General features: G+C 38.7%; 3 protein-coding genes and 1 pseudogene across 4 annotated transcripts in view; 1 reads left to right on the forward strand and 3 right to left on the reverse strand.

The window, feature by feature from the left end:
• The first annotated feature begins 418 nt into the window (after nt 1-418).
• LOC129410521 (zinc finger protein 239-like) lies at nt 419-4895 on the forward strand. 2 transcript variants are annotated; one of them, XM_055158882.1, is made up of 2 exons: nt 419-1636; nt 2477-4894. In XM_055158882.1, exons 1-2 carry the CDS (start codon nt 1451-1453, stop codon nt 3401-3403), a joined length of 1113 nt encoding a protein of 370 aa, XP_055014857.1. In that variant the 5' UTR covers nt 419-1450; the 3' UTR covers nt 3404-4894. The 2 variants fall into 2 exon arrangements, with proteins under 2 accessions (XP_055014857.1, XP_055014866.1); XM_055158891.1 differs by having other exon boundaries at nt 420-1658; nt 2477-4895.
• A 1409-nt stretch (nt 4896-6304) lies between these two features.
• On the reverse strand, nt 6305-17533 carry LOC129410527 (zinc finger protein 239-like; annotated as a pseudogene).
• On the reverse strand, nt 11491-26702 carry LOC110174620 (zinc finger protein 91-like). Its single transcript, XM_055160594.1, is given in 8 exon segments — nt 11491-13045; nt 14206-14323; nt 15528-15645; nt 15687-15940; nt 15943-16418; nt 19878-20651; nt 25776-25869; nt 26579-26702. Coding segments are annotated over 6 exon segments (2496 nt in total). The 5' UTR covers nt 20630-20651; nt 25776-25869; nt 26579-26702; the 3' UTR covers nt 11491-12267.
• Nucleotides 22813-27858, reverse strand: part of LOC129410510 (zinc finger protein 271-like) — a 688773-nt gene continuing 683727 nt past the window's right edge. Inside the window, exon 4 of the mRNA XM_055158832.1 lies at nt 22813-24077. Coding sequence (XP_055014807.1) covers nt 23472-24077 — 606 coding nt within the window. The 3' untranslated portion in view covers nt 22813-23471. The remainder of the gene's footprint in view (nt 24078-27858) is intronic.

Consider the following 27858-nt stretch of genomic DNA (forward strand, 5'->3'; position numbering starts at 1 on the left):
TTTTGTCAAGGATCTTAAGGGTCAGTTTGTAAAATGAACAAAGCAGTTTGAGTGTGTTTGAGGAGCCTGGGACCATGAGGTGATACAATAAGATCGATGAGAGAAGATCATTGCGTTCATGAAGAGTTTAGAGGTGTGGAGCGATAGATCTTTACGTATGAAACGAAACCAACTGAGACTAGTTTTAATCTTCTGTTTTGACCGACACTGAGAAAGTCTGACTGATCATTTGTACACACTTTGTTTTCAAATGTCCTTTTCCACACTCGTCAAACACTTCTTCTATGACACTGAGCCTGATAATAGGGACCACTAGCGACTAAAACAGGCACACGTCATGTTTTTGAAGGCTGAGAGTCACAGATCAAATCAAACTCAGCCTCTATCCAGCCTGTATCTGGTGTTTCACTCCCATTTGTGGCTACGGCTACTAGTGGTTCACACAGGAGTTCTGCAGTGGGTCTACATGTCGTTTCTTAGACTTGTCTGAGCTCTTGTGTCCCGTAAAGCTTCAGCGGGCAGATTGTGGAGGAGACACTGGACACATCTTGTTCCCGTGAGGCTGAAGAGTTTGGTTTGGGGCTGTGAGGGCGTGTCACTGTCAGGCGGCCGTGAACATTCGGGCTGGTTCAGCAGGAGGTGGAACATGGACGTGGGACCTCTGAGTGACAACATCTAGTGCTTCACCTTTTGACAGAAGCTCACACTGTTCCTCAGCCCTTTGTGTGAAAAGATTTCATTCATTTCCAAAATTCATTGATGACACGAGACAAGACAAGCACGAACAAATGATCTAAAAATTTAAAGTAAAGTAAAAAAAAAACAGACTTTATTTTCACATTTTGGACATGAAAAGTATAAACATCTGGTGTGGGTTGTTAAAGAGAGTCAGCAGCAAACAGGAAAAAAAACAAAAACAAACACAAAATGATATTAATCCAGTTATGTGTCTGAAAGCTCAAAGTGAAAAACAAAACAAGGAAGAAATGGAAGGACAAACTTCAGCTAAAACCTCTTTCTAATAAAAAAAAAACGAAAATACAGAGCTCAACTCCACAGTCTGGAGTCTCTGGAGCCTGATCTCCAGCTTTTTGACTCTGACTTTAGACTCACTTGATCCTCCAGGTGAGTTTCTCTCACCCACAGAAACCAGGAAAAGTCCAGAAAAAGACTCTGTTATTGTCCCTGTCCTGCTCCACAAAACCTCTGAGTACTGTGAGTCCCCAAAGGCCAAGTTTTTCAAAAAGAGGCACCAGATGTAAAAATCCTCCAGTGGAACAAACGTTCTGTGAATGTGGATGTCGCCCTCTACAGGCGAGTCAATGGTAGAGCTCAGCTCCTCCTCCCAAAGGAAAAACATGACACTGTCTTCAGAGCTGCACAAAGAAATGGGACACAGAAAGGACTTTGGGCTTAATAAGAGACCGATTTGACTGAACAACTTGTTTGGATGTTCTACTTGTTTGGATGTTCTACTTGTTTGGATGTTCTACTTGTGCCTCATGTTCCTTTAAGCCCCGGAGGTCACTTCCCTGTCTCCTCCTCCTCCTCACTGTGGTTCATGTTCAGCTCTGCGTCAGGGACAAATCTGTCAACTGGAGCGTTTTTCGGATTCCAAACTGTCTCTTTCTCATCGGTGAGTTGTTGAGCAACAATCGGTGAGTTATTTTAGTGTTTAGTTCGTATTTGTGTTGTTAAATCGCACTTAGCGTCTTGTTTGTTCGCTCCGCTCCCATTCAAAACCCTGTGGATATTAGCTCCGTTTACTCGCGTTGGGACTTTTACAAACACACATTATACTCAGGAAATATTAAACGTTTTTAAGTTTACAGTCAAGCCGAATTGTAGATAAGAATCTGGTTTAATAGAAACATTGATCCATTCTTATCTCCTTAGAACTGTCTTTGTTCATTTTCGGTACGGGACGTTCGGTTCGGTGCAGGGCTGTGCATGAGTGAGTTAGTGTGTGTTTACATTCGTCCTCTACATGTGCAGCTCCACGGAGACTCGGCTCTTTATTATTCATGAGGAACTCGTCTGTGATTGGTTCAGTGTTTCCTAAGGCGCTTTGTAGTTAGAGCGACCACCGCAACAACAGCTGCCCCCGACTTGACCACGTCCCTCATAGTTTTTGTAAGTCCTGCAAAACTACGGTCGTCGGCCCCCGGTCCCAGGTCCGCGGAAGCTCAAATCTTATTTTAGAAACTTATTAGTATTACCAAGCAGCACTTTGCATTTATTTTATTTTCCCGTTTGTATAATGTTAAAACAAATTGTTTAATAAAGACACAAGTAAACAACAAGCAAATTTTATTCCCAAAGTGTACCGAAAATTAACCAAACCATGACCTCAAAACCGAGGTACATACAGAACCGTGATTTTTGTACCGTTACACCCCTAGTATTTAGTTAGAGTTACTTTATTTGAAGAGAAAGTGATTTTACTTGACACTTCCTTTCTTTTGTTTTAATGCAGAGCTTCAGAATGACCTTCACATGTGACCAGTGTGGAAAGGTGTGGCCGAATGCTTCCAAACTTAAAAGACACTACATAACTCACACAGGGGAAAGACCGTACAGCTGTGACCAGTGTGGGAAGACGTGGCCAAATGCTTCTAGACTTAAAGTCCACTACAGAACTCACACTGGAGAAAGACCGTACAGCTGTGATGTTTGTGAGAAGACATTTACACGGTCAAGTCATGTACTGTCACATATGAAAATCCACACTGGAGAGAGGCCGTACGAGTGTGACCAGTGTGGAAAGAAATTTAGAGAGTCTGGTGTCCTCCTTAACCATATGAGAATCCACACAGGAGAAAAACCATACAGCTGTGACCAGTGTGGAAAGACATTTAGAGACTCCAGTGCCCTCTGTCATCATATGAAAATCCACACAGGGGAAAAACCATTTGAATGTGATCAGTGTGGGAAGAAATTTACAGAGTCTGGTGACCTCCATAAACATATGAGAATCCACACAGGAGAAAAACCGTACAGCTGTGATGTTTGTGAGAAGACATTTGCACAATCAAGCAATCTACTATCACATATGAGAATCCACACTGGAGAGAAACCATCTGAGCAGTGTGGGAAGGAATTTAGAGACTCCAGTGACCTCCATCAACACACGAGAGTCCACACTGGAGAGAAACCATACGAGTGTGAGCAGTGTGGTGAAATGTTCTCTCAATCATCCACACTCAGTAAACACAAGAGAACTCACTCCTGGTTGATCCTATATGAGTGTGACCAGTGTGAAGAGGCTTATAGAACATCCCAGGAGCTCTCCAGTCACTACCGAACGCACACAGGAGACAAACCAGACGACTGTGAAGAAAGAGGGGAAGGATTTCAGGTCTGTGAGGAACTGTCCGAAACATGTCCAAATGTTCCAGACTAAAGAGAAAAACTGCAGGGTCATTCCACGCCAAATCTCAGAATGTCCCCGCTTGACCTTCTCAGATTTGACTGAAAAAATTCTAGGAGGTTCACGCACTTTCCAACAGGAAAAGTCCCAAATTTTAGCTCCCAACCCAACTCTAGTTTTGTCATTAAAAGATATTTTGTCAGTTCCCCCCTGAGCTGTTTGGAGCAGAGTTTTCAGAGGAGCCACTTTCAGATTTCTGTATCTAAAAAATAATTTAAGGTCCTTGAAATTTTCAGGGGTTAAAATTTGTCAAATGTTCTTGTAGAATCTGGACTTTTACACACGTGCTTTTGGTTTATCACAGATTTCTGGGAGGCTTGAATTTGCTTGAAAATTGTACTCATTAAATGAGGGCAATTTGAAGACAGAGGTTTGATATTGAACATTCACTTTCCCACACAAGCTGTGTTCTCTCTATTTTAAAACTGACCCTCTCTACAAGATATTAAGTGTTAAAAATGGAAAAAAAAAATCCATTCGGTGCCATCTTTACCAGGTTATACCAAAAAAATCACAGTTTTAGAAAGACTAGATGTCTGTTTTTAACAGATCCAACATTTGTGATGGTTTTCTGCATTTTCGCAAAATGAATTTTTGAAAAATATGTCCACATATATGCTGAGCGTTCATGGACTGTGGTTTAGGAGCTAAAATTTGGGATTTTTCCTATTGGAAAGTGTGTGAACCTCCTAAAATTTTGTCAGTCAAATCTGAGATGGTCGAGTGGGGCATTCGAAGATTTGGCCTGGAATGACCCTGCAGCTCTGACCAGTGTGGGACGACTTTGAGACAAGCTGCTCATCTGAAGGTGCACCCTCTTGAACACACTAAAGGAGAAAGAACTGCTGAGGCTGGATCAAGTGAGTCTAAAGTCAGACTCAAAAAGCTGGAGATCAGGCTTCAGAGACTCCAGACTGTGGAACTGAACTGTGTGTCGTGTCAACAATTAAAAGCTTAAAATGATAAGCAAAGATTTGTATTTATTAGTGTAACCCTCACGGACTGATGCTCTATATGTGGTCCCAGTTGTCTCAGCACACCAGCTTCAGGACCCTGTGGTGTGTTTAGTGATGTATGAGTGTCTTGGTGTGGTGGGGAGATAAAGGATCACAGCAAACACAGCGACTCTTTTTGATTGTGGAATGAGCGACAGCCGGTGCATTTATTTGAGGAGTTTCAATAGAGATGACAGGTTTTTCTTTACAGTTGCTTGGCTCATAAGGGCAGAGAGAGGAGCGCTAGTTAGTCATTTAAGTACAAGAATTACCAATTATTAATTATTCATATGCCCAAGATGTGTGCAATAGTAATAATACAACATCATAAATTAAAAAATATATATATTATTTAGTGCAACAAACAGTGCACCAACTGGTAAATGGTCACTACAACAGGCTACTACACATTACACATTCACCAGTGGACTAACTGCTCCTACCTGCGCGCATAAATAAAAGTGCCATTAAAACAAACAGACCAATGTGCTGGTCGCTCAGAACAGGACCAATAGTTCGTAAAACATCTTACATAATCTGTTTGGTGCAATAAACTTGACAAATATCAACTAAGCTGTTGATAGATTTGATTAACTCGAGTGGCAGCGCGCACCTGACTGCGTCAGGGCAGAGAGAAGAGGCAGGAGACTCACTGCGCAGCCTCTTCGCGCAGCCTCTACGGTGTCCGCACTTGGACATGGGTCAGAAACAACAAAAGCAGTAACAGCGGTCTCGTCATGACAGCAGACACAAGAGCACCACCTACTGGTCACTCCCTTACATTAGAAAATAATTTTTAACTGAAGTTTGTCCATCTTATTCTTCATTTTATTGTTTTTCACTTTGAGTCTTTAGTCCTGCTTCACTGCACTTCCCTAATCAGAGACAGACCTGAAATTGCACTTTGTCTTTTTATTCTGTTTTGACCCACAACAGATGTGTATTCTTTTCATGGCGGCTGTGATGAAAAACGTTAAGTAAAATATTAGAATTGGAATCTGTTTTAGTGTTTTGCAGATGTAGAAAATGTAATAATGCAGGAGAAAAAACACAAGTCCAGGTCTGTTTTTGAGGAGGGAGCAGCATTAGAACAGGACTTAAAGCTCACAGGAGTCGATTTTACATAATATAGAACCTTTTAAACATATTAATCTATTATTGAATTATAATTATTACAAACCTGGTACAGAACATAAGCTTGTCGTGTTCAGCCATTACAGATGAGTGGGAATGTTGTTGTTAATGAATGAATGTGCAATAATCCCCAGTTTACCTTTACCTGCCACTGTGTAAATAAAAAAAAAAGAGCTTTAGTGGAGACTGAGGAGAGAGCAGCTCCTGAGGCACAGTTGAATAAATGTGTATATATTATTGTAATAAATGTTCATTATGCTTCTTCTGTCGTCCCTTTTTCTGTCCTCGTCCATCAGGAATAAGAGACAAGTCCATTGTTATTGGTGCTGTATAAATAAAACTGAATTGCAGGAACTGTCCCATCTTCATTGTCCCCAGTGTCACAGAGGTGAGGAGTTCGCCCTCTAGTGGTGCAGTATTCGGGAGAAGATATAGTCTAGAATTTGTAACCTCTGCCAATATTCATATCAATTAAATAATGTTGATGTGCAGTGGGAGCATTATTCAAATTCATCAAAATTAGTTGATTGTACAGTGAGTTAATTGTACATTATTTGTTGGATAAATTGTCCCGTGAACATGTGCTGCCTTTAGTCTGAGCCTGTTTGAGCAGAATACGAGTGTCCACATGAACTACGCAGATTCATACATATGAGTTTAGATTTGACATAAGGTATAAAGTCTGATCACCGTGTGCAAACAACATCAAACCTGCGTCTCTAATCCAAAGAAACATGTGTCAAACTGGGCAAGTCAGAGTTAGGCTTTATTGAATCTATACAACAGTAAACAGAAAAATGTAAGGGAGTTTATTTCGATGGGGTAGCATGATCATCAATAAATGTCACTGTCTATTTATTTAGACGGAGGAGCCCATTTCGACAGAACACCAGCCTCAGCAGCTCTTTCTCCTTTAGTGTGTTCAAGAGGGTGCACCTTCAGATGAGCAGCTTGTCTCAAACTCGTCCCACACTGGTCAGAGCTGCCGCTTTTCTCTTCAGTCTGGAACATTTGGACATGTTTTGGACAGTTCCTCACAGACCTGAAATCCTTCCCCTCTTTCTTCACAGTCGTCTGGTTTGTCTCCTGTGTGTGTTCTGTAGTGACTGGAGAGCTCCTGGGATGTTCTAAAAGCCTCTTCACACTGGTCACACTCATATAGGATCAACCAGGAGTGAGTTCTCTTGTGTTTATTGAGACTGGATGACTGAGAGAAAGTTTTCCCACACTGGTCACACTCGTATGGCCTCTCTCTTGTGTGGATTCTCATATGTGATACTAGGGTGCTTGTCTGTGCAAATGTCTTTTCACAAACCTCACAGCTGTATGGTTTTTCCCCTGTGTGGATTCTCATGTGTTGATGGAGATGACCAGACACTCTAAATCCCTTCCCACACTGGTCACATTCAAATGGTTTCTCTCCTGTGTGGATTCTCATATGTTGATGGAGGGCACTGGAGTCTCTAAAATCCATCCCACACTGGTCACACTCATGTGGCCTCTCTCCAGTGTGGACTCTCATATGTGATACCAGGTGGCTCGACATTGTAAATGTCTTCTCACAAACATCACAGCTGTGTGGTTTGTCCCCTGTGTGGAGTCTCATATGTTGATGGAGATGATCAGACTTTCTAAATTTCTTCCCACACTGGTCACATTCAAATGGTTTTTCCCCTGTGTGGATTTTCATATGATGATGGAGATGATCAGACTTTCTAAATTTCTTCCCACACTGTTCACATTCAAATGGTTTTTCCCCTGTGTGGATTCTCATATGATGATGGAGGGCACTGGAGTCTCTAAATGTCTTCCCACACTGGTCACAGCTGTATGGTCTTTCTCCTGTGTGGATTCTCATATGCTTATGGAGGGCACCAGACTCTGTAAATTTCTTGCCACACTGGTCACACTCATGTGGCCTCTCTCCAGTGTGGATTCTCATATGTGATACCAGGTGGTTTGACAGCGAAAATTTCTTCTCACAACATCACAGCTGTACGGTCTTTCTCCTGTGTGGATTCTGTAGTGTCTTTTCAGTGCGTAAGCATCTGGCCACACCTTCCCACAGTGGTCACATGTGAAGGTCATTCTGTTGGTGGATCTTGTAGCTCTGCATTAGAACAAAGGAAAGAAAGTGTCAAGTAAAATCACTTTTTTAAACTGTTCAAATAAAATAACTCTCACTAAATACACATAAAATCACACACAGTAAATCAGATGTGAGAATGTTTCAGTGTTTTACAAGCAAATTCCATTTGACTGAATGAATCAACAAAGTTTGTATTTTATTTTAAAGTCACACATTTTCTGTCTGTAGCAAAAAAAAAAAAAGATAAAATTAAGGAAACATAAACAGAGACATTGAACAACTTTGTTGCTCTGATTCTAATCCACATGTTGAGCAGATCTGATAAATGTGACACACGTGAAGACAGAATCCAGGGCTTTGGAGAAACAGAACAACTTTAATTGTGTAAAGACAGAAAAAGCTCTGCTGAGTCATGGGGTCTGACCGTTAACAACAGTTTACACTGAACTGTGCTGCTTCTGCTCTATGACTCTGCACTAATACTTTAGTCATTACACACTTATTTACAATATTTTCTGTTACAGGTTTTGTACAAAGAAAAACAAGTTCATATAAATAACCCTGAACTTGACCAAACACAAACGTATTTTCATGTGCTGCTCTAATCAGTCTCTTGTATCAGCAGAACTTGAAATGACAGATTATAGTCGTACACAACAGTAAACTTCACATTAATAAACTAAAACGAAAATGATTTATACACATTTACAGGAATAATTAAAAATCTGCACACTGTTTTAAACCTCTCAATGTGAAATTTATTGGCACAATGTTTCGGACTAGAGTCCTTCATCAGAGTGCAGGTGTAGAACAGGTGTAGGGGGAATACAAACACAAATGGGCACAAACATCTACAACAAGTCAAACAGGAGTAAAAAACTTTACATATTTTATATACAAACTATAATATGTACAAAAATACACCATCTTACACTTATTCAGTAGAGATCATAAATCACAAGGAAACATCATGAGCTTGAAGAGATTCCAATGACAAGAACATACACACACATGCCAAAAGTATCAAAAACATCAAGAAATATACATCTACAGAAAGAGTTTTATATCAAACTCTTCATTTAAACCTGCTGGAGCCAAAGTGTTGAGTGTTTTTATGTAGGAAGTTTCACGCTGCAATAATAAACGTTTATGATTAACACATGTGGTTTTGCAGCTGAACCTGAATAATTCTATATGAGTAAAAGAGCCACAGAAATGAATCAAAATATAATCAAAACATTACAACATTAAAAGTGTTATTGGAGGTGCCTTTTTATAATCAGTATTTTCAGGGTACCACACCCTCCTCTGCTTAATGAAAAAAGTAGCTTTTTCCCCTATTCTTATCCAAAAAAAAAAAAAAAAAAAAGAAAAAAAGTCCCTTGAGTACAATGGTTACCTATTATATCATTAGTATAAAATTACCTTTTCTAAACATTTTGAACACCTGGACTTTATAGAAATAACCAAATTTTTCCTCAAGTTAAATAAACAAGTTCACCTTTTTATCCAACCAAAGACAGATAACAGACAGATTTACACATGAACAACAAACATTTTATCAATATATAAATTCGGCTTGGCTGTAAACTTAAAAACATTTAATATTTAATGAGTATAATGTGTGTTTGTAAAAGTCCCAGCGCGAGTAAACGGAGCTAATATCCACAGGGTTTTGAATGGGAGCGGAGCGAACAAACAAGACGCTAAGTGCGATTTAACAACACAAATACGAACTAATCATAAAAATAATTCACCGATTGTTGCTCAACAACTCACCGATGAAGAAGAGACAGTTTGGAATCCGAAAAATGCTCCAGTTGACACATTTGTCCCTGACGCAGAGCTGAACATGAACCACAGTGAGGAGGAGGAGGAGACAGGGAAGTGACCTCCGGGGCTTAAAGGAACATGAGGCACAAGTAGAACATCCAAACAAGTAGAACATCCAAACAAGTAGAACATCCAAACAAGTAGAACATCCAAACAAGCAGAACATCCAAACAAGTTGTTCAGTCAAATCGGTCTCTTATTAAGCCCAAAGTCCTTTCTGTGTCCCATTTCTTTGTGCAGCTCTGAAGACAGTGTCATGTTTTTCCTTTGGGAGGAGGAGCTGAGCTCTACCATTGACTCGCCTGTAGAGGGCGACATCCACATTCACAGAACGTTTGTTCCACTGGAGGATTTTTACATCTGGAACAGGACCGGAAATACACACGCAAATAAACACTTTTTAAAAAATTATTCAACAGGTTTTTAATAATTATAGTGCACGTTGATTTTACAGACCCTCGTGTGCGTTTGGTCACGTGAGCAACAGAAACACCTGTGATGAATAAATGGGAACTACAGGGGAAATGTTTAATGTCACACTACGGAACATTCCAGACAAAGCAGTAACATCTTCATGGAGAGCAGCTGCGGACCGTCCACCAGAAAAGTAGCGCAGTGCAGCTTTAAGTAGAATGATAAAGCAGATAATAAATGTACGATGTTATTAAACTACTCTGAGTACATGTACTTTTTTCTTTACTTTTAATGCTAATTTCTACTCTATCTTTAAAAGTGCACTGGGGAACTTTTGGCTGGAGGTCCGTCACCTGCTTGTTTCTGTCACTGGTCTGTCTGGAATGTTCCACAGTGTGACATTAAACAGCTCTACTTAACATTTATTCAATTACAGGTTGTTTTATGTCTCAAAAATACCTTAAAAAAAATGCAGACATTCAGACTGTGAGCGGCGTCGCCTCTTCAGAGATTTGACCTGTAACTTGGTTTGGTTTCCATGAAGATAGAAAGGTGTAATGTCATACTGTGGAACATTCCAGACAAAGCAATAACATGGAGAAAAGCGTTTGACGGACCCTCCACCAGAAAAGTGACACAATGCAGCTTTTAAATGGAACTGCGTCTGAGCCTTCATCAGGACTCAGGTCAGCGTGTCCCCGGGTTTGACTACCCCAAATTTAAGACTTTTTTAAGACCACTTCAATGAAAATTAAGACCAATGTCGCACCCATTACACAGGTGAAAAACATCATGTCTAATTCTAATAATGACCGACCAACTACCGGTACTGAATCTAGAATCTAGGGCTACGTTTACACAACGACGGTCTGAACAGAAGACACAAAATTGGCGTAGCGTCTTCACTTTTTATTCCGCGTTTAGACGAGTGTTTTCGGGAGAAAATTTGCTGCATATGATGATGCAAAAATGTGTGGAATTAGATTGGGTGCATTTGAGGCGGCTCGGTGGTGATGTATGTGACGTAAACACGTATGTGACGTAAACACGTATGTGACGTAAACACGTATGTGACGTAAACACGTATGTGACGGAAACACGTATGTGACGGAAACACGTATGTGACGTGAGCAGATCTGACCAGAGTTTTGCGTCTTGGGCAGTGTAGACAGAACTGATTGTTTACTCGTTGCCGCCGGTGCCAAAAATCTAAGTATTGTTTGTGCAAACTCCAAATTAGACGTTCATTCACGTTACGTTATTTCACGTGTTTTTTTTTTTTCCCTCCGTTTAACATCGCACTGCAGCCTGGTTGAGTAAACAAAAAAATAGGCAAATGAAATTTCAGACCTTTGTGAACAAAATAATACTTGGACAACATAATTTAAGACTTTTTAAGGCCTTAATTTAGGAACATGAAATTTAAGACCTTTGTAAGACCCTGGTTATCTTGAAGTCCGACAAACCCTTTTATTCTATGACAGAAGAAGCAAACTCAGGATCATCTTCTTTTCAATTTCTTTATTAAAACAATAAAGACAATCTACACTTTTAAAATGTCACCACAAAGTTTCTCAAAAAATACTCTACAAAACTCAACATATTCTCTGTTTAATTTTTGTTTGTTTTTTTACGTAAGACAAGTCATTGTTTTGTGACAATATAACTTTGAGCAAACAGCACCTTTGTCTCCCTCAGGCTTTGGAACACAAATGGATCTTCTGGGGTAAATTGGAGATTATTGCACATTCATTTATTAACAACAACATTCCCACTCAAATTATTCAACAGGTTTGTAATAATTATACTGCAGAAATAGATTAGTATGTTTAAAAAAGGTCTTATATTATGTAAAATCGACTCCTGTGAGCTTTAAGTCGTGTTCTAATGCTGTTCCCTCCTCAAAAACAGAGCTGGACTTGTGTTTTGTCTCCTGCATTATTACATTATCTACATCAGCAAAATTCAAAACACTAAAACTGATTCTAATTCTAATATTTTACTTCACTTTTTGTTGTGGGTTACTAACAAGAGTCAAAAGTATAAAAGTAAAGTGCAATTTCAGGTCTGTGTCTGATTAGGGAAGTGCAGTGAAAAACAATACAATGAAGAATAACATGGACAAACTTTAGCTAAAAAAAGAAAATCTTTATATACAATTTAAAGTTTTTAATTGTTGACACTACACAGAGCTCAGTTCCACAGTCTGGAGTCTCTGAAGCCTGATCTCCAGCTTTTTGAGTCTGACTTTAGTCTCACTTGATCCGGACTCAGCAGCTCTTTCTCCTTTAGTGTGTTCAAGAGGGTGCACCTTCAGATGACCAGCTTGTCTCAGAGTCGTCCCACACTGGTCAGAGCTGCCGCTTTTCTCTTCAGTCTGGAACATTTGGACATGTTTCAGACGGTTCCTCACAGACCTGAAATCCTTCCCCTCTTTCTTCACACTCGTCTAGTTTGTCTCCTGTGTGTGTTCTGTAGTGACTGGAGAGCTCCTGGGATGTTCTAAAAGCCTCTTCACACTGGTCACACTCATATAGTATCAACCAGGGGTGAGTTCTCTTGTGTTTATTGAGAGTGGATGATTGAGAAAAAGTTTTCCCACACTGGTCACACTCGTATGGCCTTTCTCCAGTGTGGACTCTCATATGTGATACTAAGGTGATTGTCTGTGCAAATGTCTTCTCACAAACATCACAGCTGTATGGTTTTTCCCCTGTGTGGGTTCTCATATGTCGTTGGAGATGACCAGATTGTATAAATTCCTTCCCACACTGGTCACATTCAAATTGTTTCTCTCCAGTGTGAACTCTCATATGTGATGTTAGGGTCCATGACCGTGAAAATGTCTTCTCACAAACAAAACATCTGTATGATTTTTCCCCCGTGTGGATTCTCTTATGTTCACTGAGCGCACCAGACTTTCTAAATTTCTTCCCACACTCTTCACATTCAAATGGTTTCTCTCCTGTGTGGACTCTCATATGTTCACTTAGAGCACCAGAGTGTATAAATTTCTTCCCACACTGGTCACAGCTGTACGGTTTTTCCCCTGTGTGAGTTCTGTAATGTACTTTCAGTATGGAAGCCTTTGGCCACACCTTTCCACACTGGTCACATGTGAACTCCATTCTGTTGGTGGATCTTGTAGCTCTGCATTAAAACAAAGGAAAGAAAGTGTCAAGTAAAATCACTTTTTTAACTGTTCAAATAAAGTAACTGTAACTAAAAACACATAAAATCACACATAGTAAATCATATGTAAGAATGTTTCAGTGAGTGTGTTTACATGCACATCAGTATCACAGTTATGATCAGGTTTTTTGAATATCCTGGTTTCATCATGGTGCATGTTTACGCTGTATCCTGAATAAACCAGTATCCCGGTTACGAGAAACTGGGATATTGTACCTGGGATATTCCGATAGTAACTGGGATACTGTGGTGTGTACCTGAATACTGCAACATAAAGTTGAGTGCTCATGCACTTGTCCAACACTGTTTTAGTTGACTTGTTCTTTGTGGCGCTTGTGCAAAGTGTGTAAAATGATCCATTACCACCAGGATGTATTTGTAACACTAGTCGGTTAGATTGACTACGACCACGGTAAATAACGAGTAATTACAATTGTCAGCATCAGAAGGCTGGTCCTTAAAGGAGCCTGAGGTGTGAATAAAACACAGACAACCTGTATTAAAGATTTAAAGCTAAATGTATTGATATATATTAAATAATAATTAAACAAACAGGACAACAACAGTAATAGACGGTATTTAGTATTTGTATTATTGTTTGAAGCAGCGGTTGAATCCAAAAGAATAATAGTTCCAGTAATAAGTTCAAAGGTTCACAGAAAAATGTGTGCAGATGTATTTTTATCCTACCACAAAGGCAGATCTGGGAAGCTCGTCACGCTGCACCTGTCCACCTGTCAATCTCACGCTCCGTTCTCCCCTCACTCGAGAATAAGACCCTGAGATATTTGAACTCCTCCACCTGAGGCAGAGACTCTCCACCAGTTGTCAAAATGGACAAAATCAGTTCAAAAGAGGAAAATAATGAATCAATGCTTCTACTAAACTAGATTGTTATCTACAATTGGTCTCGACTGTAAACTTAAACTTAAAAACGTTCAATATTTAATGAGTATAATGTGTGTTTGTAAAAGTCCCAGCGCGAGTAAACGGAGCTAATATCCACAGGGTTTTGAATGGGAGCGGAGCGAACAAACAAGACGCTAAGTGCGATTTAACAACACAAATACGAACTAATCATAAAAATTAATTCACCGATTGTTGCTCAACAAACTCACCGATGAGGAAGAGACAGTTTGGAATCCGAAAAATGCTCCAATTCACAGGTTTGTCCCTGACGCAGAGCTGAACATGAACCACAGTGGAGTTTTATTGACCAACAACAACTGGAGCATTACCGCCCCCCACTGGTGAGGAGTGTGAACTGAAACACCACTGACTAATCACTTAATTAAATAAACACATAAAATAATTATAATAATACTAATAAAAATGTGATTATTTCTTGTGTGCTGCTGTAATAGTTCTATTAAATCAGATTTCATTTTAAATCCTTGATGCCTTCCTTCATTATATATACAATTTATATTTATATATTATATATATATGGCATTCTGAGTGTGAACGGGGTCGCCTCTCCACAGTTCTGACCTGTAACTTGGTCTGGTTTGGTCTGTCCAATGAATATAAAAAGGTTTAATGCCATACTGTGGAACATTCCAGACAAAGCCAGGTCAACTTGTCATTTTCTCCAGTTGTAGTTCTTCTTACGTTTATGTTTACATTTTATTCTATGACAGAAGAAGCAAACTCAGGATCCATCTTCTTTTCAATTTCTTTATTAAAACAATCTACACTTTCAGTAAAATGTCACCACAAAATTTCTCGAAAAATACTCTGCAAAACTCCATAGATTATCTGTTCATTTAAAATTTTATTATTTTTTTTTACATAAGACACGTCATTGTTTTGTGTCGATAGAACTTTGAGCAAACAGCACCTTTGTCGGTGGAGGAGAGCGAGCGGCTCCGTCCCTCTCCGCAGTCTCCACTAAAACTCTTTTATTTATTTCCACAACGGCACAAAATCTCCCTCTTTGGAACACAAATGAATCTTTTGGGGTAAATTGGTGATTATTGCACATTCGTTCATTAACAACATTCCCACTCGTCTGTAATGGCTGAACACTACAAGTAAAATACAAATAATTATAATTCAATAATAGATTTATATGTTTAAAAGGTCCTATATTATGTAAAATCGACTCCTGTGAGCTTTAAGTCCTGTTCTAATGCTGCTCCCTCCTCAAAAACAGACCTGGACTTGTGTTTTGTCTCCTGCATTATTACATTATCTACATCTGCAAAACACTAAAACAGATTCTAATTCTAATATTTTACTTCACTTTTTTCATCACAGCAGCCATGAAAAGAATAAATATCTGTTGACTAAAAGTCCAAAGTGAAAAACAATACAACGAAGAATAAGATGGACAAATTTCAGTTAAAATCTAATAAAATGATAAATAAAGAGCTCAGTTCCACAGTCTGGAGTCTCTGAAGCCTGATCTCCAGCTTTTTGAGTCTGACTTTAGTCTCACTTGATCCGGCCTCAGCAGCTCTTTCTCCTTTAGTGTGTTCAAGAGGGTGCACCTTCAGATGACCAGCTTGTCTCAAAGTCGTCCCACACTGGTCAGAGCTGCAGCTTTTCTCTTCACTCTGGAACATTTGGACATGTTTCAGACGGTTCCTTCACAGACCTGAAATCCTTCCCCTCTTTCTTCACACTCGTCTAGTTTGTCTCCTGTGTGTGTTCTGTAGTGACTGGAGAGCTCCTGGGATGTTCTAAAAGCCTCTTCACACTGGTCACACTCATATAGGATCAACCAGGAGTGAGTTCTCAAGTGTTTATTGAGACTGGGTGAGTGTTTAAAAGTTTTCCCACACTGGTCACACTCATATGGCCGCTCTCCTGTGTGAACTCTCATGTGTGAAACTAGGTTGCTTGACCGTGAAAAGTGTTCTCACAAACGTCACATCTGTATGGTTTTTCCCCTGTGTGGATTCTCATGTGTTCATTGAGCGCACCAGAGTGTACAAATTTCTTCCCACACTGGTCACATTCAAATTGTTTCTCTCCTTTGTGGATTCTCACATGTAATTTAAGGATCCATGACCGTGAAAATGTCTTCTCACAAAGATCACATCTGTATGATTTTTCCCCTGTGTGGATTCTCTTATGTTCATTGAGCGCACCAGACTTTCTAAATTTCTTCCCACACTGGTCACATTTGAATGGTTTCTCTCCTGTGTGGATTCTCACATGTTCACTGAGAGCACCAGAGTGTATAAATTTCTTCCCACACTGGTCACAGCTGTATGGTCTTTCTCCTGTGTGACTTCTGTAGTGTCTTTTCAGTCTGGTAGCATTTGGCCACACCTTCCCACACTGGTCACATGTGAAGGCCATTCTTTTGGTGGATCTTGTAGCTCTGCATTAGAACAAAGAAAAGAAAGTGTCAAGTAAATCACATTTTTAACTGTTCAAATAAAGTAACTGTAACTAAATACACATAGTAAATCATATGTAAGAATGTTTCAGTGAGTGTGTTTACATGCACATCAGTATCACAGTTATGAATGAGTTTTTTGAATATCCTGGTTTCGTCATGGTGCATGTTTACGCTGTATCCTGAATAAGCCAGTATGTATTGTAAAAATATTGTGTATTTTTATCCTACCACAAAGGCAGATCTGGGAAGCTCGTCATCATGAGGAGAGGTGAGGGTCACAGTCCACAGGTTCAGTTTCAGTCCATAGAAAAACAAACCTGACCTATGAAGGTCAAAGGAATAAGTTTGAAACAAACATCTGCATCATGTTTAACAGACACATTTACATCTGCACAACAAATACACTTTATCAATATATAACTTTGTCAATTAATATGTTACCAATCTTATTTCAGTTTCATCCTGCAATCAACTGACTATTAAACACAGTCACCGATCAATAATTCATTCATGAATCAAAAAAGGAAGTGCACTTTTTCATTTATCAAAAACACTCAATTGTACTAAATAAATCAAATGACTTAAATAGATCAAAATACTCGAGCAGATGATCAGATGAATAATTAAAGCTGCGCTACAAATAAAAAAAACAGTCGGAGCTTCGTCATTTTATTCATATTTAATGAGGAAAAACAAAATGTTCGCGTTCGCTCAGAAAGATGTAAAAATGGACAAAATCATTTCAAAAGAGGAAAATAATGAATGAATGCTTCTGTTAAACTAGATTGTTATCTACAATGTGATGTTTGACTGTAAACTTAAAAACGTTCATATTTCCTGAGTATAATGTGTGTTTGTAAAAGTCCCAGCGCGAGTAAACGGAGCTAATATCCACAGGGTTTTGAATGGGAGCGGAGCGAACAAACAAGACGCTAAGTGCGATTTAACAACACAAATACGAACTAAACACAAAAATAATTCACCGATTGTTGCTCAACAACTCACCGATGAGGAAGAGACAGTTTGGAATCCGAAAAATCCTCCAATTCACAGGTTTGTCCCTGACGCAGAGCTGAACATGAACCACAGTGGAGTTTTATTGACCAACAACTAACTGGAGCATTACCGCCCCCCACTGGTGAGGAGTGTGAACTGAAACACCACTGACTAATCACTAAATTAAAAATAAACACATAAAATAATAATAATAATACTAATAACAGCCGTGATTATTTCTTGTGTGCTGCTGTAATAGTTCTATTAAGTCAAATTTCATTTTAAATCCTTGATTCCTTCCTTCATTATATTTCTTTCCTCTTTATATGTGTTACGATCCATAAATACATGCTCTACTGTTTCTGGTTGGCCACAGTTGTCACAGTGTCCACTATTATGTTTTCCTATTTTATGTCATTTATAATTTCAACATGAATGTCCAAACCTTAAACTAGAATTTTTTTTTTTTATTCCTGTTTCCCACTGTACATCTCTTTTGCCATTTTTCCTCTTTTTTATGTGTGCTTTTTATTACAATATAATTGTAAATTAATATATTTATAATTTTAAATTCAGCATCAAGAGTGTGTGATTATTTTAAATACCGTGGAATATTTTGATAAAAGTCACTCCTGAGCAAAAGAACAAAAAAATGTATACAATAAATGTAATCGATTTAACAAATGCATTGAAGTTAAATTCATTTATATTCCAAATGGTCTTTTCAATTGTAATAATATATTCTCATCCTTACTTACAGTGAATAAGAACATTCATAAATAAATAATTTAACAGTGAACACTCCCTCTAGCGGCCACATGGAGAACTACAAGTGCTTTTGCGGATATCTGCAGTTCTCACTTTTGTCCACACGATGGCGACAAACTCCGACGAACAAAACCAGGAAATTATTAATAATAAAAATAAAGTAAACCTGCTTTTTAACCTGCTTATTCATTTTTTACAGTTGAATAACTGTAACTAAAGACTAAAAGTTTTCAATTAAATATAAATATTTATAATAAATACAATTTAGAAATATTTTAATGGCAATAGAAGCTAAGACTCCAGAGCTCCGTCTGGTGATGGATTTAACTAGATAATTATAAACTCTGTTAAACCCAAACTGAACAGATATTTTAGTTTAAATAACGGACAGAAAAATAACGATTGAACTATTACGTTTAACACTTTCTCTGGTGGTCAAAGTTTAGAATTACAAGTGTTTTTGTGGTTTTTATTTAGACATGTCATTGCTCTGTCTGGAATGTTTCACAATTAAAAAAATATACATATAAAAATAAAAAAGGCATTCTGAGTGTGAGAGGGGTCGCCTCTCCACAGTTCTGACCTGTAACTTGGTCTGGTTTGGTGTCCATGAATATAAAAAGGTTTAATGCCATACTGTGGAACATTCCAGACAAAGCCAGGTCAACTTTTTTATTTTCTCCAGTTGTAGTTCTCCTTACATTTATGTTTACATTTTATTCTATGACAGAAGAAGCAAACTCAGGATCCATCTTCTTTTCAATTTCTTTATTAAAACAATAAAGACAATCGACACTTTCAGTAAAATGTCACCACAAAGTTTCTCGAAAAATACTCTGCAAAACTCCATAGATTATCTGTTCATTTTTTGTATTGTTTTTTTTTTTTTTTTTTAACATAAGACACATCATTGTTTTTGTGATGATTGTTTTGTCCCTCTCCTCCATCTTCACTAAAGCCCTTTTATTTACAAACAATCTCCCTCAGGCTTTGGAACACAAACGGATCTTTTGAGGGTAAATTGGGGATTATTGCACATTCGTTCATTAACAACAACATTCCCACTCGTCTGTAATGGCTGAACACTATAAGTAAAATACAAATAATTATATTTCAATAATAGATTTATATGTTTAAAAGGTCCTATATTATGTAAAATAGACTCCTGTGAGCTTTAAGTCCTGTTCTAATGCTGTTCCCTCCTCAAAAACAGACCTGGACTTGTGTTTTGTCTCCTGCATTATTACATTATTTACATCTGCAAAACACTAAAACAGATTCTAATTCTAATATTTTACTTCACTTTTTGTTGTGAAGAGTCAAAACAGAATAAAAAGATAAAGTGCAATTTCAGGTCTGTGTCTGATTGGGGAAGTGCAGTGAAGCAGGACTAAAGACTCAAAGTGAAAAACAATAAAATGAAGAATAACATGGACAAACTTCAGCTATATACATCATTTTAAGTTTTTAATTGTTGACACTACACAGAGCTCAGTTCCACAGTCTGGAGTCTCTGAAGCCTGATCTCCAGCTTTTTGAGTCTGACTTTAGACTCACTTGATCCGGCCTCAGCAGCTCTTTCTCCTTTAGTGTGTTCAAGAGGGTGCACCTTCAGATGAACAGCTTGTCTCAAAGTCGTCCCACACTGGTCAGAGCTGCAGCTTTTCTCTTCACTCTGGAACATTTGGACATGTTTCAGACGGTTCCTCACAGACCTGAAATCCTTCCCCTCTTTCTCCACAGTCGTCTGGTTTGTCTCCTGTGTGTGTTCGGTAGTGACTGGAGAGCTCCTGGGATGTTCTAAAAGCCTCTTCACACTGGTCACACTCATATAGTATCAACCAGGGGTGAGTTCTCTTGTGTTTATTGAGAGTGGATAAGTGAGAGAAAGCTTTCCCACACTGGTCACACTCGTATGGTCTCTCTCCTGTGTGGACTCTCATATGTGCATCTAAGTGGCCTGACTGTGAAAATGTCTTCCCACACACATCACAGCTGTGTCGTTTTTCTCCTGTGTGGACTCTAATATGTCGTTGGAGATGACCAGATTGTATAAATTCTTTCCCACACTGGTCACATTCAAACTGTTTCTCTCCAGTGTGAAGTCTCATATGTGATGTTAGGGTCCATGCCCGTGAAAAAGTCTTCTCACAAACAAAACATCTGTATGATTTTTCCCCCGTGTGGATTCTCTTATGTTCATTGAGTGCACCAGACTTTCTAAATTTCTTCCCACACTCTTCACATTCAAATGGTTTCTCTCCTGTGTGGATTCTCATATGTTCAATGAGAGCACCAGAGTGTATAAATTTCTTCCCACACTGGTCACAGCTGTATGGTCTTTCCCCTGTGTGAGTTCTGTAATGTACTTCCAGTCTGGAAGCCTTTAGACACACCTTACCACACTGGTCACATGTGAAGGCCATTCTTTTGGTGGATCTTGTAGCTCTGCATTAGAACAAAGAAAAGAAGGTGCCAAGTAAAATCACTTTTTTAACTGTTCAAATAAAGTAACTGTAACTAAATACACATAAAATCACACATAGTAAATCATATGTGAAAATGTTTCAGTGAGTGTGTTTACATGCACATCAGTATCACAGTTATGAATGAGTTTTTTGAATATCCTGGTTTCGTCATGGTGCATGTTTACGCTGTATCCTGAATAAGCCAGTATGTATTGTAAAAATATTGTGTATTTTTATCCTACCACAAAGGCAGATCTGGGAAGCTCGTCATCATGAGGAGAGGTGAGGGGTCACAGTCCACAGGTTCAGTTTCAGTCCATAGAAAAACAAATCTGACCTATGAAGGTCAAAGGAATAAGTTTGAAACAAAACATCTGCATCTGTATCATGTTTAACAGACACATTTACATCTGCACAACAAATACACTTTATCAATATATAACTTTGTCAATTAATATGTTACCAATCTTATTTCAGTTTCATCCTGCAATCAACTGACTATTAAACACAGTCACCGATCAATAATTCATTCATGAATCAAAAAGGAAGTGCACTTTTTCATTTATCAAAAATACTCAATTGTACTCAATAAATCAAATGACTTAAATAGATCAAAATACTCGAGCAGATGATCAGATGAATAATTAAAGCTGCGCAACAAATAAAAAAAACAGTCGGAGCTTCGTCATTTTATTCATATTTAATGAGGAAAAACAAAATGGAAGTCGAGAGATTATTTAGTGTTCACTCAAAAAAATGCCCAAATCTACAAAATTAATTCAAAAGGGGAAAATAATGAATGAATGCTTCTACTAAAGTAGATTGTTATCTACAATTGGGTTTGACTGTAAACTTAAAAACGTTCATATTTCCTGAGTATAATGTGTGTTTGTAAAAGTCCCAGCGCGAGTAAACGGAGCTAATATCCACAGGGTTTTGAATGGGAGCGGAGCGAACAAACAAGACGCTAAGTGCGATTTAACAACACAAATACGAACTAATCACTAAAATAACTCACCGATTGTTGCTCAACAAACTCACCGATGAGGAAGAGACAGTTTGGAATCCGAAAAATCCTCCAATTCACAGGTTTGTCCCTGACGCAGAGCTGAACATGAACCACAGTGGAGTTTTATTGACCAACAACAACTGGAGCATTACCGCCCCCCACTGGTGAGGAGTGTGAACTGAAACACCACTGACTAATCACTAAATTAAATAAACACATAAAATAATAATAATAATACTAATAAAAACAGTGATCAAATAATAACTAAAGAAAAAATAATGAATCAAATCCTGTTAATCAAATTAATATCTCAAACAAACTTCAATAAAACTTTAAAACTACTATTTCTTGTGTGCTGCTGTAATAGTTCTATTAAGTCAAATTTCATTTTAAATCCTTGATTCCTTCCTTCATTATATTTCTTTCCTCTTTATATGTGTTACGATCCATAAATACATGCTCTACTGTTTCTGGTTGGCCACAGTTGTCACAATGTCCACTATTATGTTTTCCTATTTTATGTCATTTATAATTTCAACATGAATGTCCAAACCTTATTCTAGAAAATTTTAAAAAATCTTTCTTTTTTTTTCTTTTTCTTCCTGTTTCAAATTGTACATCTCGTTGACCCCACTTTTTAAATCATAAAACGATTAAATATTTATACTCTAATTATTCAACGATTTCTATTACTGTTGTTTTGGAATGTTAAAATATTTATCATTTTAAATCCAGTATCAAGAGTGCGTGATTATTGTAAATACAGTGGAATATTTTGATAAAAGTCCAGTTTTTGGGGATATGTGTAGTTTTAGTTTTTGTCCACATGAGGGCGCACAAGGTCTGAGCAGTACTTTAATACTTCAAACAGAAAAAGTATGAAATAAATGTAATTGATTTAACAAATACATTAAAGTTAAATTAATTTATATTCCAAATGGTCTTTTCAATTGTAAATATATATTGTTATTATTACTTACAGTGAATAAAAACATTCATAAATAAGTTTAACAGTGAACACTCCCTCTAGCGGCCACATGGAGAACTACAAGAGCTTTTGCGGATATCTGCAGTTCTCACTTTTGTCCACACGATGGCGACAAACTCCGACGAACAAAACCAGGAAATTAAATGACAAAAAAGAAGGCAAGTTTATTTTCTTTTTAATTTGCAATTATAATGCAATAATAGATGAATTTCTTTAAAAAAGGTCCCATATTATATAAAATAGACTCCCGTGAGCTTTAAGTCCTGTTCTAATGCTGTTCCCTCCTCAAAAACAGACCTGAAGTTGTGTTTTGTCTCCTGCATTATTACATTATCTACATCAGCAAAGCTCAAAATGCTAATCCAGATTTTGTTATCTAATTCTAATATTTTACTTCACTTTTTTCAGCACAGCAGCCATGAAAAGAATAAACATCTGTTGTGGGTCAAAACAGAATAAAAAGACAAATTGCAATTTCAGGTCTGTCTCTGATTAGAGAAGTGCAGTGAAGCTCAAAGTGAGAAACAATACAATGAAGAATAAGATGGACAAACTTCAGCTAAAATCTAATAAAATAATAAAGATTTTCTTTTTAAGCTTTTAATTGTTGACACTACACAGAGCTCAGTTCCACAGTCTGGAGTCTCTGAAGCCTGATCTCCAGCTTTTTGAGTCTGACTTTAGTCTCACTTGATCCGGCCTCAGCAGCTCTTTCTCCTTTAGTGTGTTCAAGAGGGTGCACCTTCAGATGACCAGCTTGTCTCAAAGTCGTCCCACACTGGTCAGAGCTGCAGCTTTTCTCTTCAGTCTGGAACATTTGGACATGTTTCAGACGGTTCTTCACAGACCTGAAATCCTTCCCCTCTTTCTTCACAGTCGTCTGGTTCATCTCCTGTGTGTGTTCGGTAGTGACTGGAGAGCTCCTGGGATGTTCTAAAAGCCTCTTCACACTGGTCACACTCATATAGTATCAACCAGGAGTGAGTTCTCATGTGTTTATTGAGACTGGATGAATGTTTGAAAGCTTTCCCACACTGGTCACACTCGTATGGCCTCTCTCCTGTGTGGACTGTCACATGTGATACTAGGTTGCTTGACCGTGAAAATGTCTTCCCACAAACATCACATGTGTATGGTTTTTCCCCTGTGTGGATTCTCATGTGTTCATTGAGCGCCCCAGAGTGTATAAATTTCTTCCCACACTGGTCACATTCAAATGGTTTCTCTCCTTTGTGGATTCTCACATGTAATTTTAGGATCCATGCCCGTGAAAATGTCTTCTCACAAAGATCACATCTGTATGATTTTTCTCCTGTGTGGATTCTTGTATGTTCACTCAGAGCACTATAGTGTTTAAATCCCTTCCCACACTCTTCGCAGCTGTATGGTCTTTCTCCTGTATGAGTTCTGTAGTGTCTTATCAGGGCGGAAGCATGTGGCCACACCTTCCCACACTGGTCACACGTGAAGGCCATTCTGTTGGTGGATCTTGTATTTCTGCATTAGAACAAAGAAAAGAAAGTGTCAAGTAAAATCACTTTTTTAACTGTTCAAATAAAGTAACTGTAACTAAATACACATAAAATCACACATAGTAAATCATATGTAAGAATGTTTCAGTGAGTGTGTTTACATGCACATCAGTATCACAGTTATGAATGAGTTTTTTGAATATCAACATAAAGTTGAGTGCTCATTCACTTGTCCAACACTGTTTTAGTTGACTTGTTCTTTGTGGTGCTTGTGCAAAGTGTGTAAAATGATCCATTACCGCCAGGATGTATTTGTAACACTAGTCGGTTAGATTGACTACGACCACGGTAAATAACGAGTAATTACAATTGTCAGCATCAGAAGGCTGGTCCTTAAAGGTTGTATAGAGGATTTTCCAAGGAATGAGAAATCCAGCAACTGTTTGTCGTTTTTCAAATGTTGCTCCTGCGTGAAACCACCCCCCCTCCTCCTCCTTACGCCACAAACAGGTTTGTTTCTAGAAAACAAGTCCTCATCGCTGCACATGACTTGTAAACAACTAACTACAGTGTTGGTTAGGCAAAGCGGAGAAGTGAGGAGCGGGGGGAGGGGGTGCGCGGACATTTCGTGCACGGAGAAGAAGTGAGGAGCAGGGAGAAGAGAGGAGGAGAGGGGAGCGGTGCAGAGAAGGTTGCGCGGAGATTCCGTGCGAATGAACTAGCTACAACACGCAGCAACAAGCGGACTCTTTCTTTGCATTGAAAATTATGTTTTCAGACATAGGATATCGCATTCATGTCCTGAAAAACGTTTGTCTCGCTCTTGGAAATAAAGTACGTTTTCATAATAAGCAGAAGTTTCCTGTCCAGGAGTAATTTGTGGACCAGTGGTTCAGTCTTTAGTCCCTGCGTCTGCTTCAGTTGCGCCATCGCTGGAATGAATCTCCAAGAATCACCTTAGTTTGGCTTCGCTGCTTTTCCCCTTGTCTTCTTCTTTCAGCGACCTCAAAAACGGCTCCTGGATTCTTGTCGCCATCGCAACAAACTTTGTGCGAACTGCGAGGAAGATATAGGTCAAAAAAGCCGCTAAGAACTGTTGTGTTGGTGGAGTAAACAGCGTCTGTGCGTCTTGCGTCTGTGGACTGCGTGACAGACGTACGTAAACCACGTACCGGCGGCGCAGGCAAGTCAGTTACACTAGAAACGTAGGGAGTTTGATTGACAGCCTGTCAGCTCACAGATAACGAGGCAGTGTCGTTATCTATTGGCAAATGTTTAGCCCCACCACGTCCAGAGTTGATGAATTTTTATTCTCTTTTTTTTGGTCATCATAATTACAAGGCGACTGCATCTATAATCTATCACTGACAATTTGAAACAAAAAAAATACTCCATACAACCTATAAAGGAGCCTGAGGTGTGAATAAAACACAGACAACCTGTATTAAAGATTTAAAGCTAAATGTATTGATATATATTAAATAATAATTAAACAAACAGGACAACAACAGTAATAGACGGTATTTAGTATTTGTATTATTGTTTGAAGCAGCGGTTGAATCCAAAAGAATAATAGTTCCAGTAATAAGTTCAAAGGTTCACAGAAAAATGTGTGCAGGTGTATTTTTATCCTACCACAAAGGCAGATCTGGGAAGCTCGTCATCATGAGGAGAGGTGAGGGTCACAGTCCACAGGTTCAGTTTCAGTCCATAGAAAAACAAACCTGACCTATGAAGGTCAAAGGAATAAGTTTGAAACAAAACATCTGCATCTGTATCATGTTTAACAGACACATTTACATCTGCACAACAAATACACTTTATCAATATATAACTTTGTCAATTAATATGTTACCAATCTTATTTCAGTTTCATCCTGCAATCAACTGACTATTAAACACAGTCACCGATCAATAATTCATTCATGAATCAAAAAAGGAAGTGCACTTTTTCATTTATCAAAAACACTCAATTGTACTCAATAAATCAAATGACTTAAATAGATCAAAATACTCGAGCAGATGATCAGATGAATAATTAAAGCTGCGCAACAAATCAAAAACAGTCGGAGCTTCGTCATTTTATTCATATTTAATGAGGAAAAACAAAATGGAAGTCGAGAGATTATTTAGTGTTCGCTCAAAAAGTTGTCAAAATGGACCAAATTAATTCAAAAAGGGAAAATAATGAATCAATGCTTCTACTAAACTAGATTGTTGTCTACAATTGGTCTTGACTGTAAACTTAAACTTAAAAACGTTCATATTTCCTGAGTATAATGTGTGTTTGTAAAAGTCCCAGCGCGAGTAAACGGAGCTAATATCCACAGGGTTTTGAATGGGAGCGGAGCGAACAAACAAGACGCTAAGTGCGATTTAACAACACAAATACGAACTAATCATAAAAATAATTCACCGATTGTTGCTCAACAAACTCACCGATGAGGAAGAGACAGTTTGGAATCCGAAAAATGCTCCAATTCACAGGTTTGTCCCTGACGCAGAGCTGAACATGAACCACAGTGGAGTTTTATTGACCAACAACAACTGGAGCATTACCGCCCCCCACTGGTGAGGAGTGTGAGGTGAACAGGGTGTGAGGTGTTTGAACAGAGCCTCGTATCCACGCACTGGCATCGTTATGTGGATAATAACTTTTCTAAAATCAAAATTCAAGATTTGGAACATTTTCTGCACATATTAATTCTGTAGATCCTAACATCAAATCCACTCAGACGCCAAGGAGAACACATTGGCTCTCTGAGATTGTGCAGTAACGATAGAAGAAGACCGGCGACTCTAGGTTGAGGTCTTCAGGAAGCACCACACGCACGGACCAGTACCTGCTTTTTGCTTCTCACCACCACTGCAAAACAAACTTGGAGTTATTCTGGCGTTGGGACACAGGGCCCAAGTGGATGAAAGAAGAACAACATGTGCAGAAAGTCTCTCTGTTTGTGGAGATCTGAAATGGGCTTTCAATAAAACAAAGAGCTAAAAAACAGGACAACAGAGAATCAAAACCCAGGAGAAAGGGAGTAACTATTCCCTACATGGCTGGTGTTTCTGAAAGAGGATTTTCACACAACATGAGATCCCGGTCTATTTCAAACCTACAAACACTTTAAAACTGAAACTGGTCCAACCAAAGGACAAAACACCGAGCCACAAACAAAGCAATGTGGTCTCCTCCATTCAGTGCAGAGAAGACTGAAGTGAGCGCCACACTGGAGAAACTAAACAGCCGCTTCACAAGAGGATGAACCAACACAGACGAGAGAGCAGCAGAGGACCTCAGTCTGCTGTACATCTGCACCGAAGAGCCGCGGGCCACTGCTTTGACGGAGGACTTAAGGTGCACTCACTAGGAATTTAGAACCGTGCCCAAGGATCGAACCGTGCTCAGTCTAAAGCCTAAAGTCAGCCTTGATTCGACTCTCAAACACTTTACTTTAACTTCCAGATTTTTCCGTGGACACTCATTAGATCCAGCATGATGTTTCCAGAACAATGTACGCACGGAGGTTCCTTGTCAACGGTCTCACATTCTTCATTCACACATCTGTCACTTCCACATCTTCACATCTTTTAACCTCCTACATACTGAGGCCACATGGTCACACTCCTGACAGGAGAAACACCTCAAAGTGCCTCACTCTGTCGGACACATTATCCAGAAACATTCACTCTGGCAATTCCCCCTCAAATAAAAACAAACT

The sequence above is a fragment of the Boleophthalmus pectinirostris genome, unplaced genomic scaffold (assembly GCF_026225935.1).
Source record: "Boleophthalmus pectinirostris isolate CB_2022bp ecotype Guang Dong unplaced genomic scaffold, ASM2622593v1 HiC_scaffold_10, whole genome shotgun sequence".
NCBI classification, from domain to species: Eukaryota; Metazoa; Chordata; class Actinopteri; order Gobiiformes; family Gobiidae; genus Boleophthalmus; species Boleophthalmus pectinirostris.